Source organism: Mus pahari, chromosome 4 (genome assembly GCF_900095145.1).
Source record: "Mus pahari chromosome 4, PAHARI_EIJ_v1.1, whole genome shotgun sequence".
Lineage (NCBI taxonomy): Eukaryota > Metazoa > Chordata > Mammalia > Rodentia > Muridae > Mus > Mus pahari.
Window position 1 is genome coordinate 123,668,798 of NC_034593.1, and position 20,148 is coordinate 123,688,945.

At 39.0% G+C, this 20,148-nt stretch overlaps 1 protein-coding gene across 1 annotated transcript in view; it reads right to left on the minus strand.

The window, feature by feature from the left end:
* Positions 1-20,148, minus strand: part of Bank1 (B cell scaffold protein with ankyrin repeats 1) — a 260,238-nt gene that overhangs the window by 23,088 nt on the left and 217,002 nt on the right. Inside the window, exon 11 of the mRNA XM_021195807.2 lies at positions 11,023-11,091. Within this exon, the coding sequence (XP_021051466.1) occupies positions 11,023-11,091 (69 nt within the window). The remainder of the gene's footprint in view (positions 1-11,022; positions 11,092-20,148) is intronic.

The window sequence follows — 20,148 nt, forward strand, 5'->3', positions numbered from 1 at the left end:
TTGCCTGTTGGAAGCTTATGCTCTCCCTCTCAAGAGCATTAAAGCGTTGCTGTAGAAGGATCCTGTTTGTGTGCCGCGTCATTTCTTGCTGGCGGGAAGGTAGCGCGGGACATATCTCATTCGTAGATCTAGGGGAACCAGGGTGGTGGCTGGTAGCATGGTCTACCTGGAGCTTAAAGCAGGATAGTAGAATCTACATGCTACACCTAGCAGTAGGGGATATGGAGCCTGAACAGGCCATCTCTTGTAACCAGGCACGTCTTCCTTCTGATGTAGGGGTTGGGCACCAACTCAGCCACAAAACCAGAGACCCACAGTCTGTATGCCTAAAAGATTTGCAGGGGTAAAAGATAGAGCAGAATTTGAGGGAAGGCCCAACTTGAAACCCATCTCATAAGAGGGAGCCAAACCCCTGGCGCTATTGACACTATTAATGATATTCTGCTACACTTGCAGAAAGGAGCCTAGCGTTATCTGTCATCAGAGAGGTTCCACCCAGCAACCAATGGAAACTGACACTGAGACCCACACCTGAACATTAAGTGGAGTTTGGGGAATCTTGTGGAAGATGGGGAGGAAGTATTGAAGAAGCCAGAGGGGTCAAGGACCCCATCAGTATTAACCAACAGTATCAACTAACCGGGGTCCGTAAGGGATCATAGAGATTGAACTGCCAACCAGACAGCATGCATGGGCTAGACCTAGGCCCTCTACAGATACGTAACAGTTGTGCGACTGAGTCTTCATGTAGGACTCCTAAAATGGGAGCTGGGGCCATCTCTGACTACATTGCCTTCTTTGGATCCCTTTCCCCTAGCTGGACTGCTTTACCTGTTCTTTATAGAAGATAGACATACTCTTATTGCAAATCAATAGGCCAAGGCTGATTGATATCCATGGGAGGCCTCTTCTTTTCTAATTCTCAGTAGATATATTGTTTTAAGTGATATGCTTTGAGAATATCTAGAATTTTCTGGAAAGAGAAAGAATGTTCATAATGAACAGCTTTATTTTATTCCTAATCAACCTCAGCAGGAAACTAGAAATTTATTTCCATTTATTTTTAAAGAAATTATTATGTATTTTATTATAAATATTAAAAGCATAAATGTTAAAATAATAAATGTATATATGTGTAATCAACCAAAATTATTATGTATTTCTTAATGAAATAACTGATATATAGAATAGTTATATTTGAACTATTTTACGTGGATTTGAAATTGCTAAAATTTATCTCTATAATATTATACAAACATTTCCTATTAGTCTAGTAGTATTTAAAATTTTATCTTATTACCTCATTTGATGTAATTTTCTTAATGTATTTTTCCTAAAAGAATGTTATGTTTCTATATAAAAAAATCTTCCTGATATTACATTCTCCTATTTTACTACTGATTTCCTGTCTCTTCCTTTCTTTTTCTTCCATCCTTCTCTCCTTTCCCTCCCTTCTTTCCTTTTTCTATGATTTCCTTATTGATGTATTCTGTCAATTGTATTTGCCATAGACTTTTCAAATTGGGTTTAAAAAGTGAACACACATACATAGTATTTGACAATTCATCTTAATTGTCAACTAGACACAACCTAGCCTCACCTGGGCAGCATCTCGATGAGGGATTATTTAGATCAGGTTGACCTGTAGGGCTCTTGGTGGGGCTATCTTGATTGTTAATTGATATAGAGAGACATACACATATTATGAGTAGCACATTTTCCTAAGCATGGAATCAGACTGTAGCATGGATGCTGAGTGCCAGGAGATGGGGCCTGGCTTCATTTCTTCTGCTTTTGATTATGGATGTGATGGAGCTAGCTGCTGTATGTTCCTGCTTCTAGACTTCACTCCACTGATGGAGTGTTACAGGAACTGTGAGCTAAAGAACCCCTCAGTCTCCCTAAGCTGCTTTTTGTCAGGATATTTTAACATAGCAACAGAAAGGAAACTAGAACATTTTGTATTTTTGTAAATACTGATTTTTTTCCCTTCAAATTAGTTATTCAAGAGTTTCCTACATTATGTTTTGATCTGTTCACACCCCTAACTCTTTTCAGATCTCACCCAACTTCATATCATTTTCTTTAAAGCCTTTATGACCATTATGTATTGTCAAGTTATTCTTGATTATATGGTCTTTCATCTGACTGTGGCAAACCGACCAGGAGCCACATTCTTAGAGAAAACATTCTTTCCTCTTCCCAGTGTCTAACAATTGTCACTAGCTCCACACTATGGGTGGGACTGCACTCCCTCACTCCCTCTCCATACTGGGACTTGGTTGGCTATGGCTTGTATACCTTTTGTGCTGGCAGTCACAACTATTCATGAGTTCATGAGTACAGTTTCCCTGCTGTGTCTCTAAGGCACTGCCTCCTTGTAGTCACATAACCTCTGGCTCTTTCACTTTCAAAGTCTACCTTTCATTTTCAGCTTTTATTATTAGTTCATTAGCATTCATCCATTTTTATGCTTTTGTAGTAGAACATCCGGGTTCTTAATAGTGAAAGATTTTTGAGACTATTGAGCTAGCATTGTTCACAGACACATTTTATGTGTGTGCTTTCTAAGTATTCAGTTGTATTTTAATTCTTTCTCTGTCTTAAATACAAATGTCAAAATTTTCTTCAGTTGTTTTTATTCTGAACCTTGTTATTAATTTTAAAAATATTTTACTGATAACAAGATAGTTAAATACTGAATCATACCTTTATTTATTATTTTGTTAGCAAGTATAAAATTAGAGAATGTTAGGGATAGAGCTTATAAAGCTACATATTATATTATCCTAATGTTTAGTTATTTCTGTCTTGTTTGACTTTTTAAAAAGTTTCCTTATTGAATAGTCACAGAATTTAAAACTGTGATTATTTGTCTTTTTTATTTTGCTAGATTTTATTTAAATATTGTGATACTTTTATCATTTGTCATAAGAGTAAATGAATGATATGCATCTGAGATGATTAATTTTATTATGGAATAAAAGGGGTTAAATTCTGGTTGGGAGAATACAGGGTAGATATATACAGGGAGTGATAAATAATACTGAACACTTTTCAAAAAAGTCACAAAGAAACCTAGTGCTGTAAAAGCTCCCTGAACTATGTACAAACACATAAAAATTTAAATGAAGTTATTTTATAATGATGCAACAAGGCCCCTAGTAGGTACTATAGACTACATATAAAAAATTCTAGTATCATGAATAAGTCTCTTCTTTTGTTGGATAGTCAGATTCCCTAGAACTCCAAATATTACAGTCCATCACCAATGTTCTTGGTTACCTTCCAGTACTTGATAGTAAGACCCTATTACTGAAAAATGTCACCCTTTGTTCTGGAAACAGCAGGACAGCTGCACATGGTTAGTTATGATAGCATGCACAAACCTGTGCAAGACCAAGCAGACCAAGCCTCAGCATGGGAAATGTAGGTGAGCTAGCTCTCTGTAACAGCGAAGCCCTAGTAAGCCAATCATGCTCCAGTGGAAAGTCACAACTCAAGGATATTTGGGTAGCATAAATTTGTCTGGGCAATGGAGGGAAAATGACACAAAGCTGCGTGAGCAGGGAAGTGGAGGATGTGTGGGGGATGAGCTGGAAGAGGGAGGGTGAGTATGATCAAAACATGTATGACATCCCCAAAGAACTAATAAAAATGTATAAAAGATATCTGATGTCTTCCTTGACCGCTCTCCACTGTATGTTGGCCTCTCACTAAACCCTGAACTTCCTGGATTGGCTAGCTGGCTCACCACTGAGTTCATGATGTCTGTCTGCCCCCAGTTCCTAGGCACTGCGACTGTAGGTGTGATCACACTTTACTGGTTCTTATGCTTACACATAAGTATTTTATAGAGTTAATAGATTCATTATTTACTATCGAATTTTGGCACTACAACTTACTTTAAAGCTTTTGAGTTTGTTTAACCTATTATTGATATAAAATATATTTGAGGTAAACAGTGTTTTTCTGTCCTTTGGTTCTGTTTCTTGTTCAGGTCCTATTCTGTTGTCAGAGATAGGACTGCAAGGGTTTGAATAGAAGCGACATAGAAATCAGGCCTTGGGGAATAGCAACTTTTCCCTGTAGAAAGGGGGTATGATTTGCCAGGACTACACTCCTGCCTAGGCACATGTGACCAGAGGGATACTTCCTATCCCTTTCTCTCCATCCTGTAGCTTTACTTGAGGGCCCCAGGGAACTAACAAAGAAAGCTCATTCTCATACCTCCTTGCTGTCTACTGGAGGGCACTTTCTGTATGTGTAGCCATAAAAGCTGAAGAGGAGAGGAAGCTTTGAAGAGAGCAGTAGGCTGGGGTGGGGTTCCATGGTGAGGGAGGGAGTGGATGGCCTCCTTCTCTATGGGAAAATTGCAGCCTCATTTCACAGACTGTAGGGGTACACTTTGACATTGGTTTTTAATCAGTCACATTAAAAAAAATTAGAACTAGCCCTAGATTCTTCTGAACTCATTTTTTTAAAAAACAGACTTCTGTCTTTATTATTATTAGGAAGTTTGTATCTCTCAGGTTTTGCCTTCATTTCTGACAGAAGTTACATGTTAGCACAGTCCCATTTTAGGCAAGACATGAGAAACGGTACAAAAAAAAAAAACATCAGGTATAACTTTAACAAAAAATTACCCTTTGTGAGCAATATGACAAATGGAAATATAAGTTACACTGGAAAAAGCAGCTGAAGCCACTATTCTTTTATGGAGTACAAATGATCACATTTTGACAATTTTCCCTCTTTTCTATTTAATATATCTAAAATTGGCAAGCACAGCCTGATGGAAATACCACAGGGCTCAGAAGTCTCTTTTCCCCACATAATAGTAATACCTTCCATGTTTCTCCAGGTCTCTTGCTTAAAGACAATTTTATTATTTAACATTTATCAAACTGGCCAGCACTGTGTACTTGGAGAACACAAAAATATGCTCCCTGACTAAATCTTTTCCATGGGCATGCAAACCCCTCCAAAAGACAAGCCCATAATAATTCTGTAGTTTGGACTTAAGAATTGGGCAGAGACTTTGCCAGGGCTACAAACTTACAAGCCCAAAGAGCCAGACACAAACTTGCACAGCATAGTTTTAGTGACTGATTACTAAATATACCCAAATAGCACAGTCATTATCACAAGCAAATATGCCCTTTCAGATTGTTGGTACTGATAAAATGACTCTTGATATATTTTTATTTTATTCTTTAGACAGAATGATGACTTAAGGGGAAATAGATTTCAGACATAAGAAATCCACATGGAAAGAATAATAATGTAAAAATTATCTGTGAAAAATTTACATATAACTTCTACATTTACATACAGAGTATGAATGGTAACCCAAAATTGGAAGTTCTATAAGCAATTCTTATGCTTATCTAGATCTGGGGCTGCTTGCTGTAGATGTTTGATTAGAATGGGCATACCCCTGTATTAGGGTTTGCCCTGCATAACAGCAACGAGGACTCCTTCATTTGGTTTATTAATTAACTGAGATGAGCAGATTATTGGTGAGTGCCGTGACCAGAGAGGCTGTTTGGCAATGTTTCTGTTCTTTGGTTGCTGTGTTTCTAATGGAGTTTGGTCTTGGCATGGTAGGAAAAGCCCAAGAGAAACCACACATTTAGGAACCACAGGCAATCTGGAAGCTGAGGATAGGATATAATGTTGTATTCATGTCCTTGAGGAAGGAACTGCCTGTGGCTCTAGTGAGCTTTGAGGATGCCTGGATCATGGCCTAGTGGTCCGATAAGTACCTATTTCATAGGATGCTTAATATTTGGCAAACACCCAAATGATGCAGAAGCCCTTCCCTCCGTGAGAACTTCACGAGTTTATCATCCCTAGAGAACTCTGATTCTAGAACCCTGACTCTCTCCAAATATGCCAACGGGATCTATTTCCCTGGTTTGTGGCAATGAACACACCTTGTCATCTTCCTGGTTCAGGGCTAGGAAATGGAGTGGAATGGAAGCACATTATATCTGTGACACCATTCTTCTACATTTTCTGATTTCAAAACCAACTTGGGAAAATTGTCTTTAAAACTGCATTTTGTTGAAAAAAAAATTATCTATGATCCCCAGTCCTTAGCACTTTCCTCTCATATTTCTTCAAGATGTAAAATTCTAGTCAAAGAATTCCTTTGAGTTCCCACAGAAATGGTGCCAACTAATTTTTTTTTTTCTGTTCCTCGGGAAAATTCCTTGGCTAAGCAATAATGTAACTTCCTGGCAACCCCTTGGCAGTCTTGAACATAGAGATTCTGAAGTGCTTTTAGTTTCCGTGGGGAAATAGTTGGCTTTTATAAGTCCCCTTTCTTCCAGAATACAGTAGGAGAAATACATTGTTTCACCCTTTTCAGGAAACCTGTCTAGGTCCCTTAGAAAATCTTAACTCATGAACGTTTCACAAACATTATCCCCCTTTCCCTTCAGAGACCTCAGTCCTGGATAAGTATCTACTTTCCTTCCTACTGCATGATGAAATCCCAGGAGAGTTGAAAAATGCTCTAAAACCTGTAAGAATCAGTGTCGTCCCATGGTCTGGATGATCATAATACTGGAACAGCTTCAAGAATATGCCTAGACAATGCAAAATGCAAAATTCCCCTCAGAGGCTCATGCCTTGCTTGCTCGCTCACAGGTGGTGGTGCTCTTTTGGGAGGAGGTTCCAACTTTACAAAGTACAAAAAATCTGGAGGGAGCAGGCCACTCTGCTTCCTGGCAGCTGGGACATAAACTTCTCTGCTCTGCACATGAAGGAGTGAGACCTCTGAAACCATGAGCCAGGATAAATCCTACTCTCAGGTTGGTTGCTCAGGTATTTTGTTACAGTAAAGAAAATTCTGCCTAACATAAAAAGCCATTTAAGTACCCAATACTTTCATAAAGATCCTTACATCATCATCATCATTATTACTATTATTACTATTATTATCAATATTATTATTTTATTATTTTTCTTCATGCTGGAAACTTATTTTCCTGAAGGTTATAGTCATCAGAGAGATTATGAAAAAAATTTTTTTTAAAAGATCTGATGTTCTCTTACTTTTAGAAATAGCACAATATTTAGTTCTATTCTGGTAAACTCTTGATGTCTAAGAGTAAAGAAATATCCTACTGTGACTAATTTAAAATGCTACAAATAAATTGGATTTAAGATTCAAGATAAAAAGACATAAAATAACATGTGAAATCTTTTTAGTCCTGAGAGGCCTCTAAGAGAGTCTAATGAAAACTGACTTTTGTGAAGCAAATTAGTCAAGAGTTTATGACTAGGTATATAAAATCAATAAAACATGGCATTATTGATAAGGTTTACTGTAAAACTTATTTCCTTTTACCATTCTCTTTAGCCTTTTATCCCAACACAGGTGAAGATTATTTTCCTACATAATGGTAGAACGTTAATCCATTCTAGGCTCACAAGAAACTCTCAGCTCTTCTTAAGTGGCTTTCTGGGGGGCAGATATTCAGCTGCGGAGAGTAGACTATCCCCAAGTTTCTACCATCTTTGATCTCCTATGAAGGAGAACAAATTCTGAGCTTTCAAGATCTTACCTGCAGTGCTAGCAGAATTGGATTATAACTGCAAAGCAGAAAACACTTGACCTGGGAGTGGGGCTGTGTCGAACTGTCAAAAAGACCATACCGACTTCCATAATCCACGCTGTGCCTTTTAAAGCTTCTACAATTTCCTCAAACAGTATAATCAGTTAGGGACTGTCTTAGTCAGGGTTTCTATTCCTGGACAAAACATCATGACCAAGAAACAAGTTGGGGAGGAAAGGGTTTATTCAGCTTACATTTCCACGCTGCTGTTCATCACCAAAGGATGTCAGGACTGGAACTCAAGCAGGGCAGGAAGCAGGAGCTGATGCAGAGGCCATGGAGGGATGTTCTTTACTGGCTTGCTTCCCCTGGCTTGCTCAGTTTGCTTTCTTATAGAACCCAAAACTACCAGCCCAGGGATGGTCCCACGCACAAGGGACCCTCCCCCTTAATCACTAATTGAGAAACTGTCTTATAGCTGGATCACATGGAGGCATTTCCCCAACTGAATCTCCTTTCTCTGTGATAACTCCAGCTTGTGTCAAGTTGACACAAAACTAGCCAGTACAGGGACCTTCAGGGGAACAGTCTATATCCAACCCTTAGTGTGGAATCTGCCCTAGTCACTATTGCCTCATGCAAATGGCAATCAATTCAACTTCAAAAGTTGTATCCATATCAGTACTGTTCAAAAGTTTTGAGTCTCTTCTGAGACTCAAGGCAAACTCAGCTATGAGCCTCTGTAGAAGTCAAAAAGAAGGATGCTTAATTCTGACATACAATAACATTTGCTTCTAAAAGGGAGGATAGGAAGGACAACAGGGAAAGTTTAGACCAATACTGAAACCCAGTAGGGAAAACATTCCCTACCCTCACACACAGCTCCATGAGACCCATTCCTACTGATGGTTGCTTTCAGCACACACAGCCTCTCTCTTGGGATCGATCCTGTCAGTGACTACAGGTTCTTTTGGAAAGACGTTTTACACTTTTTGTGCATCTAACACCCTTGGTTCTCCATCCCAGCTTGGACTTCACCTTCATGTTGTCACACACAGGGCCTCTATGAAGGGACTCTGATTCTCCTACATGTTATCTAACTTCAGTGCCTTTCTGGAACATTGTTACAGACTTCTATGACTCTACCTCTTACATCCTGGCTGCCTGTCACACCAACAGCACTGAGCTTTTCCACTAGATCAAGATATAGCCTGGCCCACTTGGATCATGACTGTAGTTGTGAAGTACACATATGACTGAATTTTCCTAGGTAGATAATTTCAAGGAAATTCCTTTAGAGACATCCTCTACTCAGGAATTCTTTTTTCTCTTCCCCTACCCCAGTTGCTCTCTTTTAAAATGACTACTTTAAAAAAAATTGGGTTTCAGTTTTATACTCTGAAGCCTTTGATGACTGGGGTCTTATATTAAGATGCTACTTCTGTAGTACCAGTACAAAGTGTACACCCAGTATTTATGCTAGGCATTTCCCTTGTACCTTTCTGCTCTCTTACTGTAAACCTAGCTAAAGGCAGTGAATAAATATGCTACAACCCATAGACTATGCTGCCTTATATTTCATCTGAAAGCAACCCAGTTCATTGTGAATTCTGGCTCACCCACATTTTCAGGACATGAGGAGCTGCTTTGCTAGCATGTCCCATCAGGGCTGCCTAGTTCCATTACTTGCTCCTGCTTAAAACCTCTTGAGCCTGGTCTTTCTGTCTGGGTTTCTATCAGCATCATGGTCTTCTATACTCCCACCAGCAAGGCTCATTCATCTCCCTGTATAGCACTCCAGGGCTTCTCTGAACTTCAGCTGTAAACGCCTCCACATTTCTTCTTGTTCCAATAAGCTATGTGGTCAGGTTTATTAGAGCTATACCCTACTTTCACTACCAACCTTTGGTATTAATTACATTTCCTGTTGAAAGTGTCCAACAGAAGCAAGTTAAGGGAGAATGGCTTCATTGCTTGCTCATAGTTTGGGAGGCTATGGCCCCCCATAGTGGCAAAAACTTGATTGCTGAAGCAGATGAGTTGGGGGCTATGGGAATTTGCTACATATCAGAAAACCAAGAGGTGAGGAGAGAGTTTGTGTCAAATCTAAGGCTGGTTATAAACCTCAAAGCCCACTCATGTGACCTGCTTCCACTAGCCAGGCCTTACTCTGTTCTGTAGCCTCTGCACAAAAAGCTGCGGACAAGTGTTAAAGCAGAGGGGACCCACCACATGTAAATCATGACATGGCTAAATTACTAAATTAATGTTAATAATGGATAATTGCCATTTAAAAAGAGTGACTGTTCTGCAGCTAGACTTACAAGCTGTGTAATTCATACAAGAATTGAGGTTCGGCTTCCTCATGCATTGTGTCCAAGTGCCATGCAACTAATTGTGAGAACAATCAAAGCACAGCTTAACCGCCATGAGGAATGCTACTTGAAGCGATGAATAATAACCAATGAGAATACAGCTTTGTTTGAGTGACAACTCATAGCATACCAAAAGCAGGTCCTTTGAGGTCCTGAGCTGAATATTGTTCAGTGAGTGTCAGAAGTAGGTACAGCCTGTCCCTAGCCTTTTCAAAATGCCACAAAAGGAGATGGAACACATGTGTGTTGGGGGGGGGGGTGTTTCTGTGTCTTCCTTATTTCGATATATCTTTCTCACAAATTACCTGGTACTAGTTTCAAGGTGACATGATTTGGGACTGAAGTTATATCAAAGGTACAACTATATCTGCTCATAGGTTATCAAAGATAACTACCCTAAGCCATGTGTCAACCGACTTTTATGGTTTTTATATTTGAACATTTATTCAGTCCCAACTGTTGAAAAAGAGCTGCACTAAATCACCTATTAACAGGCTATTAGTACATTTAGGCTATAGTTAGTACATATTAGGTTATTTGGTCTATTTAGGCTATAGAGTCTATCCTTGAAAAAGACAAATGTCCAAGTGAATACTAGATGTAAAATCGGTCCCACTGGTTTGAGATGTTGGTGTGACTATCGTGGTCTTCGGCTTTACTCCACATGATAAATGGTGGTTCCTAAGGAATTTCATCAAATGCTGAAAGCAAGAACCCACTAGGAAAGTGGTTCTACCTTTGATTGGCATCTACAGCTGACTAAAGAAACACCCAAGCTTGTCTCATTTTCAGATCTATAAAAGGGGCCTCTGATACAAGTTATGGAATTTGTCTTGTCCTTCCTGGTGCTATGAGAACAACATCACCATAGGCAATATGATGAGGGGCATTTCCTGCTCTTGTTAATGAAAATAATTGATTTTATTGTGGCATAGTTGTTTGGGGGTACGATACAAACTTCAAAGTGAAATCAATCAAACTCAGGTGTTTGTATCTGACCTAGGAGGCTTTCTGCAGAGCCCTACGATTTCTTTAAATCTTATTTAGGGGGTTAAATAGGTTGAAGTTAGCATCAATACCAGGTTTCTTAGAGACACTGTAGAACTTATCACCATCAGATTGTCTTCTGGCTGCCTTTTGTTGGAACACTGTAAAAACAAAACAAAACATAGAACATAAAGTTTATTAGGCAAAGGCATTTAAGAATATGAAATACACCATGGGTGCCCACATGAAGACAGAGTGTAATGTATCATTTTCCTTAATAACAGTATCTGAATTATATTCATCTCTAAGTACAAGGATTTTCTTAGTAACATTATCTGAACTGTATTCATTTTTGAGTATAAAGATTATAAAATTTGTAATTTTCTCATGTGTGCAGTTTATCGGTAATTTTGGAAAGTGTTTTCTTTGGGCAGAGTCTGTTAATGTTGATGGAATGCATTCCTAAGCTGATTCCTTCTTGATATCAGATAAAGATAAAAAGCTCCATTTTTTTTTTTTTTAGAAGTGATATAGGCTAAATCCACATGAGGGTGAAGGTTCCATTTGCATAGAGACTACTCTATCAGGCTTATGGGTGATAAGCAAGCATAATTGTTGTTTCATCTTAAACTAAAAAGAAGCCTGTTGTGTTCCACAGATGTAATAATAAAAGAGGCACTTTACTCTTGCATCATCTACCCCAACCTCAGACCTATTAAAGCAGCTTGTTTGAATTACTTCATTATCTGAAAAGTGCTTTGTTCTCATTTATTATTTCGCACATGAAATTCTGGGAATTAAGTCAGCATTACTCACCCTGTTTTTCAGATGAAAGGTAAAATTCGGTGCTTAATATTTATTAAGCACCCACAAAGTTCTGGATACTTTTGGGTATTTGTTAATGAAATAGACCAGATCCTTTACTACTTTACTTTTTGGAAAATGAGCATCCGGAGTTACATTTATTTTTTTATAGGCAGTCTGAATTATGGGGTTTGGGAACTTGAAGAGGCCTGGGAGATTTAGTCCAGCCTCATATGTTTATAGACGAGGAAGTAACCAGCTTGTAAAAGGGCTAAGTGAATTTTGAAATGATCCCAGAGTTGTTAGCAGAGAAATGATTTAGACCCTTAATCCTTGGCCTTCAGCCTCTTGCTTCCTCCCAACAGTGATGCTGTGTCTCCTCCTCAGTAACTATTCCCTTTTAAAGTTAGAGGAGGAGGCTGGGAGGAGTTACAGGAGCAAGGCTGTGTCTTGTTCCTGGCATCTCAGCAGGATCTTCCTATAAAATGAACAGAGGCCCTTGGGGGCAAGGAGACAGCTGCCTGGCACTTGGCCACTGTGACCTGGAGAAACAGGTCCGTGATGATCGTGGAGTTCTGCTGTGGTTCTGTTCTTACTGAAACAATGCTAATATCAAGATCATATATGGAATTAATCAAGAATACATACATTCAACTTTTTAAAAAACAAATGTCACAAATCAAATCAACATTTATTAAACACTTAATGTCTTAGATGATGTCAAGAGAAAGACTATTCCTCTATGTCCCCAGGAAGAGTGAATATACTGTCAAATATGATGCATTTGAGAAAAATTATACATCTAAAGTAACATCTCTGGTTGAAAATCAGTTTTCTTTGTACATTCTGGGTTTGTTGTGTTATTCCTAAATAAAATACAATGAGGGGTATTTGTCATGTGACTATATTTTAGGATATTAGGTTCCACCCCCTTCTCCCAAGTCCTCTTTGCTGTTTTCTTCAGCAAGTTCTACAGTTGCCATAGCATAAAGTAATGACAGGTGGCCCATGTTTTTGCTAATATTGTTAAGATGAGATGGAGAGTGCCTAAGACTGATACACCGTAGTCTGGCATCATTAATATGGGAAACAACTTGAACTCAAAGGCTAATGCAAACAGTAATGTCTCTAATTAAACAGCAGGTTACTTAAAAGTTTGTGGATTCTGCTGAGGTTTGATGCTGCAGAACATTTGCAAAGTAGACTTCTCTTCCCAGCTTTCTTGGTGTGAAGCTTGCTATAAATCCAATTTATCCTGGATACTGTTTTGGAATACTTTCTGCTGGCAACAAATGTTTGACCCATGTGGTGAAAAGTTAATGCTGATCTTGACCTTCAGTTACTAGGCATTCATGTTATTTCTCTAGAGTTGAACCAGGGTCAATCTGGAGTAGAGAGCTGACTGACTACTGGGATTGGTGGTGGCGTAAGGAGATGCTGATAACAGAGCTGTAAGAAGAGGTAGGAAATAGGTTGCAATGCTAAGTCCTGTTAATGTCTAATCTGACTCACCTCCACTGTACCCATGTATCTTTTCTTCCCCCTGAGCTTACTGATAAGTTTTATATCTTGACAGAAATTTAGACTTAGCAAATACTCTTCTCAATGTGTTTAAAGTTGAGAAGCATTTTTCACATACAACATAGCCACGAGGAAAGACCTATTATTTGTAGTCAGAGGGCTTGGACTAATAGAAAAAGTAGGAAGTTAACTCACAGAGCAGAATGATTTTTAAAAATGTATTGACAATGCTGAGTCTATATGCTGAATTCTTGGCAAACAGTGATCCAAATGCATTATACCCAGTCAGTGTTCAAGGCATGGTACCAATGCAATTTCTGACATGTCAATTTGGTTAACCTTTAGCCAGTGTAATCTTATTTTTCTCTTGCTAACTGTAGATATATGAACACAGTATATATCTTGTGTTTACCTTTAAACACAAGAAACCAGAAGAAGGAAAAAAACCCAACAAAACAAGATTTGAGGTTTAAGGCGGATTTCTGAGTTCGAGGCTAGCCTGGTCTACCAAGTGAGTTCCAGGACAGCCAGAGCTATACAGACAAACCCTGTCTCGAAAAACCAAAAAAAAAAAAAAAAAAAAAAAAAAATTTGAGGTTTAAAATAATCTCAAACAATACAAATGTCCCAAATGACAGCCTAGTTTATTTTAAATATTGGAGAAATGATATCTGTAAAAGTTTCTCCAGAATAGAAATGACATTGAATGAAAAAATTAGCATAGTGTTAAATATTCAAAAATGCTAAACAAAGCAGAAGTAGCAGAGGAGGAGCTGGTGAACGGAACAAGTTCACTTGCACAGTTTGTCTTTCCAGACTGTTCTGCAGCAACGCTACTAATGTCACGCTTGTTTACTGTCCTCTGAGAGCAAAAGAAGTCATTGAGAGTGCCTCTTCCAGGAACAATGGACAAAGCACCTCAACATTATTGTCTGTCTGGCAAAGCTGATAAAAATCTGGGGGGAATGCAAATGTCATACATGAGTATTTGAACTAGAAGTCACAAATCCCATGATGCTCTGTGCCCAGCACATGTGAGAAATGAAAACAGACACTTGATCCTGTGTCCTGAGCTTGCAAGCGATGGGCTTCTAGAAGGGACTTCTTTATTACTCATTTTGTTGCCAAGTACACAGCCCAGCACTGGACAAACAAGGTCCTAGGGTGCACAGGTACATCACAGTTTCCAAAGCTTCCTATACTTTGCAGTGTTCATTAAGACAGACATCAAGCATGCTACTGGTACCCACTGATGAGAGAGGACAGAGGTAACATAGTCAGGGAGAACAGGAGACGGTACTCAGTCCTTGTAGCCTTGTTCTCCGTATCTGTTTCCCCACTATGTGCTGTATGAGAGTTAACCACAAAAGGCAGAAGAGGAAATAGAAAGCAGAAGCAACAACCCTTTCTCTGAAAGCTCGACAGAGGAGGAGAATGCAGTCACCCGATAGGTGGTCCCAGTGACTCACCGGAAGCTTAGGGAAGATATGCTGCCCCTATAAGAAAGTACAAATGCTTTGGTAGCTTGGAACCATTTCATCGTACTGACATTTTGACATTAGTTCCACCTCGTTGTGTGGAATGTTTATCCAACACAGGTCACCACATTGAACAGGAATGTGGACATGGTCATATCTGCCATGTGATGTGAGGCTCTTTTCTCCTGGCAGGAACATCAAGACTTAGGAAAATGGAAACTATGCTTTGGTGTCCAGGGAAAATGTATGCCAACTCACCAGCCAGCATGCACACACAGTCATTAATGCTAGTACATTCTCTGTTAGAGATCGGCAGAGACAGAAGAGCGGAAAGCACAGAACGACCTGGCGGTAAATGACATGGAAACTGAAAGGCAAGGGTGATATTCACAGATGCTTAGCTTCCTAAGGAGAAAACATTCATTTTCATTCCAATTCATAACAGAAATGTGAGCTTTATCAGTGGGTTACTGTGAAAATCCTCTTTCCACACAGGATATCTCATAACAATTATTTCCTCTAATATTAAGCAACTTAATTTAGCGGGAAGGGTAGAAAACAAACTTTTTATTTGAATTCTCAATTTATACAAACAAAATCATTTCTATTTTAAAAAACCTGTCCTAACTAGGAAGTGAGTAGGTTCTGGCAAAAGGACAGGTTGTTTTATGGGACTGACAGCTTGAGGCCATCACAGTGAGTTTGTATTAGCTAAGGCTCCATGCATCCCTGAGTAGGCATATCCCCCTTCAGTCGAGCAACATACACACAACACCTGCTGCTTGCCCAGCTTCAGGCTGACTTGCTTTTGGTCGTTTCCACTCAGTTAGAAAATCTTATGAGAGAGTAAGTACTAATTGAGTAATAACCCAGATCTTTTATTTTTATTTCAAAGGGAAATGAGTAGTCAGGAAGCCATTGGAAACCTTTCAAGCTATTAGGCTTACACATTTTTGGTTCATCACTGGTAATAATTGGAATGGAATTTTCTTCTCTTCCTCCATATGTGTCAAGAAATGCTTTCATTCTAGATATCAGTAGGTTGTGCTTTTTTCATTGTATTTCATTGTATTTCATAGTATTTCATCTGGCCTTCTAAAGTCTAATTTTACAATCCACTTGGTTATATAAACCTTAAGCAGCTATTAAATACATATATGCTAACAGAACTCACCCTATGTGGATCAAAAATATCCAAAGCCAGGGCTGGGACCATTTGTTCTAATTGTTTTCAATACAGGTAGCTGGTAAATATTTTGGAATGGCTTGCAATCTAGTATATCTGCACATGGATATGAGAGGAGAGAAGCAGAAGGCAGGCTCTAAGAAGGAGTAGAGGTTGATGTACCCTGTGTCTATAGAATGACCTAATGTATCATCTGCCCATCTCCTGTATTCTGCCCCGAGTGAATCACAGAGCATATGTAGCTTCAGTCCTCATGAAAACCCAGAAAAGCAGGTATTATGATTTACAGAGCCAAGTTTCTAATAAATGAATTGAGATTGTATCAATTTCACCAAGTTATACAGCCTTGGAGTTCACAGTGACAGAATGTTAATTCCATCCCTTCATGGGGGTCATGAATTTTTCTGATGAACTTTCTTCAGAGGGGATGCCACCCACGGGGATAGCTCCATAGAGCATCTTCTTCTCTAGTCACTCAAATCTACACACTCTAATTTCTAATAACTCCAGATGCTCACAGAAAAAATCCTAGAAGAAAACAGTGAAAATTCAAGAAATCTAAAATGGTGTGTGTGTGTGTGTGTGTGTGTGTGTGCAGTTTGTTAAATGAACGTTACCTAGAGATTTCAAATGTTTATTCTTGCTTAATCATGGTAATAATGCAGATCGGAGTTTGTCAACACTGGTACTATTGACGTTTTATATTACATAAGCTTTTACATAAGCTTTTGGAAGTGTAGAAGGCTGATCTTTAAATTATAGGATATTCATCAGGTACATCTGAGTTCTACTGCCCAGGTGCTGCTAGTATTATTCTACTTGTGAATGTCAAAATCTCTTTAGACATTGCTAACTGACATCTGGGAGACATTGAGAATTACTACTACAGGTAAATTAATCTTTTTCCCACGGACACATTCAACATGTCATATTAAGGATAAAACTACAAAAAAGTTGTGTTGCAATTGAAAAAAAAAAAAACCAGAAGTGCTTGGTGACACTCCAATCATTTGCTCAGATGTTCAAATCTGTAATGCAAGTTCACCCCAATTTAAATATGGCTGCCTTTCCACTTTATATGAGCATAGAACTGAATCCTTGAGAGATGAGACCCATAAGATTTATCCTTGTATTAGTGTTCTAACAGATGGCCTGGAAAGTCCCCCTTGGTTTCATTCAGTGTCTCTGTGAATGAGCCAGGAGACCATGGTGTTCTGCTCTGAGGACAAGGAGAACAATTCATTAGACCCAGGTTACACAGCTGTATTGCTTCTGTTCAATGAACAGTGCATGCTCAGTCATAATGATAGCTCCTTTGTGGAACTGGAGCTGCACTCTTTCACAGAAAGATAAAGAACTTCACCTGGAAAGGCAGGAACCCTAACCAGACAACCTGAAGGATGACTATGTCATTCTGTTCTGACAGTACTTGTAACCTGCACATTGTGTGCTGAAGTTAAATGCTTTTGGATGAGGTCACATAGGCAGAGAGTGGGCTGCAAGGCTCCAACTCTAGGACCCACTTCAACCAACTTGAATATAGTCTTTGCTAATGAAGACAGAAGCCATTCTACTGTGTCACAGTTACAGTGATAGGGATTAGTTTTCTTCAGTTTCTATAAGAACCTACCCCCAACACACACACACACACACACACACACACACACACACACACACACACACACACTCACTGTATATGATTAATTCCAAGTACAAGTGAACTGTAAGTGGAAATTCACTGAAAGTGAAGGAATTGTACTTGACATTTAGGGTCTTCCCAGCAGAGGCTCCCTCAAGAAGGTCACCTACAACTTTCTTGCACTGCAAAATGCCAAGGATACCTCTAGAGCAACTGCAAATTGAAAGGGGAATTGAATTGTGCCCCAAATTAGCCATATGGACTCAGCACTATTTTTCTTCTATTAACTGAATGAAGGGAAGATGAGAAATGATTCCTAGATGGGAAAAACTTTCCCTCAGAGGAGTTTACATCTTTCCATGGTCTAGGATGGAGATGTACTACCAGTCTATCTATGTCATATTGATTATAACTTTTTTCTTTGATTTGTTTTAAATCAAGAATTCTGTCACTAGAAGATAGAAATCTATAGAAATCTCTATATTTTTGATGCCTATGAGCCTAATCTTGTCTAATATAACAGGAGGAGGGAAGTGTAAAGAACATGAGATCTGAGAACAGGGAGATCATAGAAGAAAAAAACATGTTTTTAAAAATGAACAATTCTTGGAGGCCAGGCATGGTGGCGCACACCTTTAATCCCAGCACTTGGGTGGCAGAGGCAGGTGGATTTCTGAGTTCGAGGCCAGCCTGGTCTACAGAGTGAGTTCCAGGACAGCCACAGCTACAGAGAGAAACCCTGCCTCAAAAAAACAAAAACAAAAAACCACAAAAAAAAATTCTTGTTCTGTTCTTAATCTTAGGGTGTGTCCCACACAACAATCAGAATCAGGAACGTGTCTCCTGATAAAATGGATGGATGTGTGTTCAGTTTGAATTAAGTTACATTTCTGGGGTAGACAGTGGTAGAGTGCTACAGGTAGGGCAGAGCTATGCTTTGATATGTGATCCATAGCAGGAAAAAGGAGCTATCTGTGGATGTCTTGTCATTTTCTTCTGTAGGTGCTCTGCCCTGAAAATCAGTAGTGCTTCAAATATTGCCTGTTTTCAGGCAGAAGAAAAGGAGCTCATATGCTGACATAGCATTTGCATTGTCTTCCATACCGTTAGTGAAGTCTTCTACTAACGTCATGTGGATATAGAACCTGCCCCGTCTACGATTTGTTCATTAGCTAAGATTTATCAAATTCTCTCAGTTGATAAATCCTGCAGTCAACAAGGATTTCATGATGGGAAGGAATATTCAGAGGAAAATGATCTCTTCTGCTGTGAATCTTATAGGTCAGAGGGGAAAAATAAATATGAATGTAGGAAAGTGAGGTGAACATATCGGTGGAAGGAGCTCACGGTTCATCCTTCACTGGTGTAGGGAGCAGAAGGACAGGGATGCTGCTAGCTCTGCTGTATAGTGTCTTTTCATCTGCAGCACAGTAAAACTCTTAGCATCAGTTCCCTTATCTCTGGATTGAGGCTGGCGATGTAAACCACACGGGGCTCACATGTGAGGTTGCCTCTATTGCTACCCCGAGTGGCAGTCCAAGCCCACATATCTCAGCAGGCCACAGACACTGTACTTCCTTAGCTAGTTTCCCTAATGTCTGACTTGACTGGAACCCCCCAAATGCATAGAACCCTTTTCTGTATTAGAATTAGTGTATCAAAGCTCAGATCCTGAACAACGTCCTCGTGGCTTCCTCCGTCCCTCTGCCTTTCTCTTTGTTTAGTCTCTGAAATGATATACCTCGATTCTTTACTCTGTTCTCATGTTTTATTCTATACGTTACACAATCCTCTTTGTCTATGTTACAGAACAGGTAGGCCAACATCCTGCTGCCATTCTGTGCTCTGGCAAGAATCAAGGATGGGGCATGTCTTCCTAACTAATGAATGGATGTGGGATGGATGAATTTCTGGGAAATGATGGACATTCCATTTGGTCGATCCCACTTTAGTGTGAGGAATAGCCAAGATGAGAAAAAGCCTTATATAGCTTGGGGTATGTGCATGTACACCCGTGCCTGACTTTTCGCTGGGATTTAAACTCACATCCTCATGCTTGCATGTGAAGCTATCTCTCAGTCCCCAATTGCTTATTCTGAATACTTAACCCAATTTTCTGTCTTTCTCTCACTCTAATCGACTTTTGTAGAATTATGTAAGAACCATTAATTTAAATTCATCCTTATTAATGAAGACTTAGAAAGCATGATCAAATTTAAAAATTTTCTCTATTCATTTTTTTATTTTAAATTTTCATTTCTTTTGAGAGCTTAATACATGAATAATGCATTTATACAATCTCCGCCACTCATTTATTCATGGTTTTCCAAATTTTAAAAAGAAATGGTAGGAATAATGGAGAGGGAGTTTTGAGTGGAGAGAGGGATGGAAGGGCAAGGTATAGTGGGGAGAACTGATACAAAAATATTTGAAAAAGCTATATGGATACATACATAATTGAAGAATTTTAACTGCTGTTACCCTAAACAGGATATTATCTTCTCCCAAGAGTCACAGTTTATATATATATATATATATATATATATATATATATATATATATATATATACACACACACACACACAGAGAG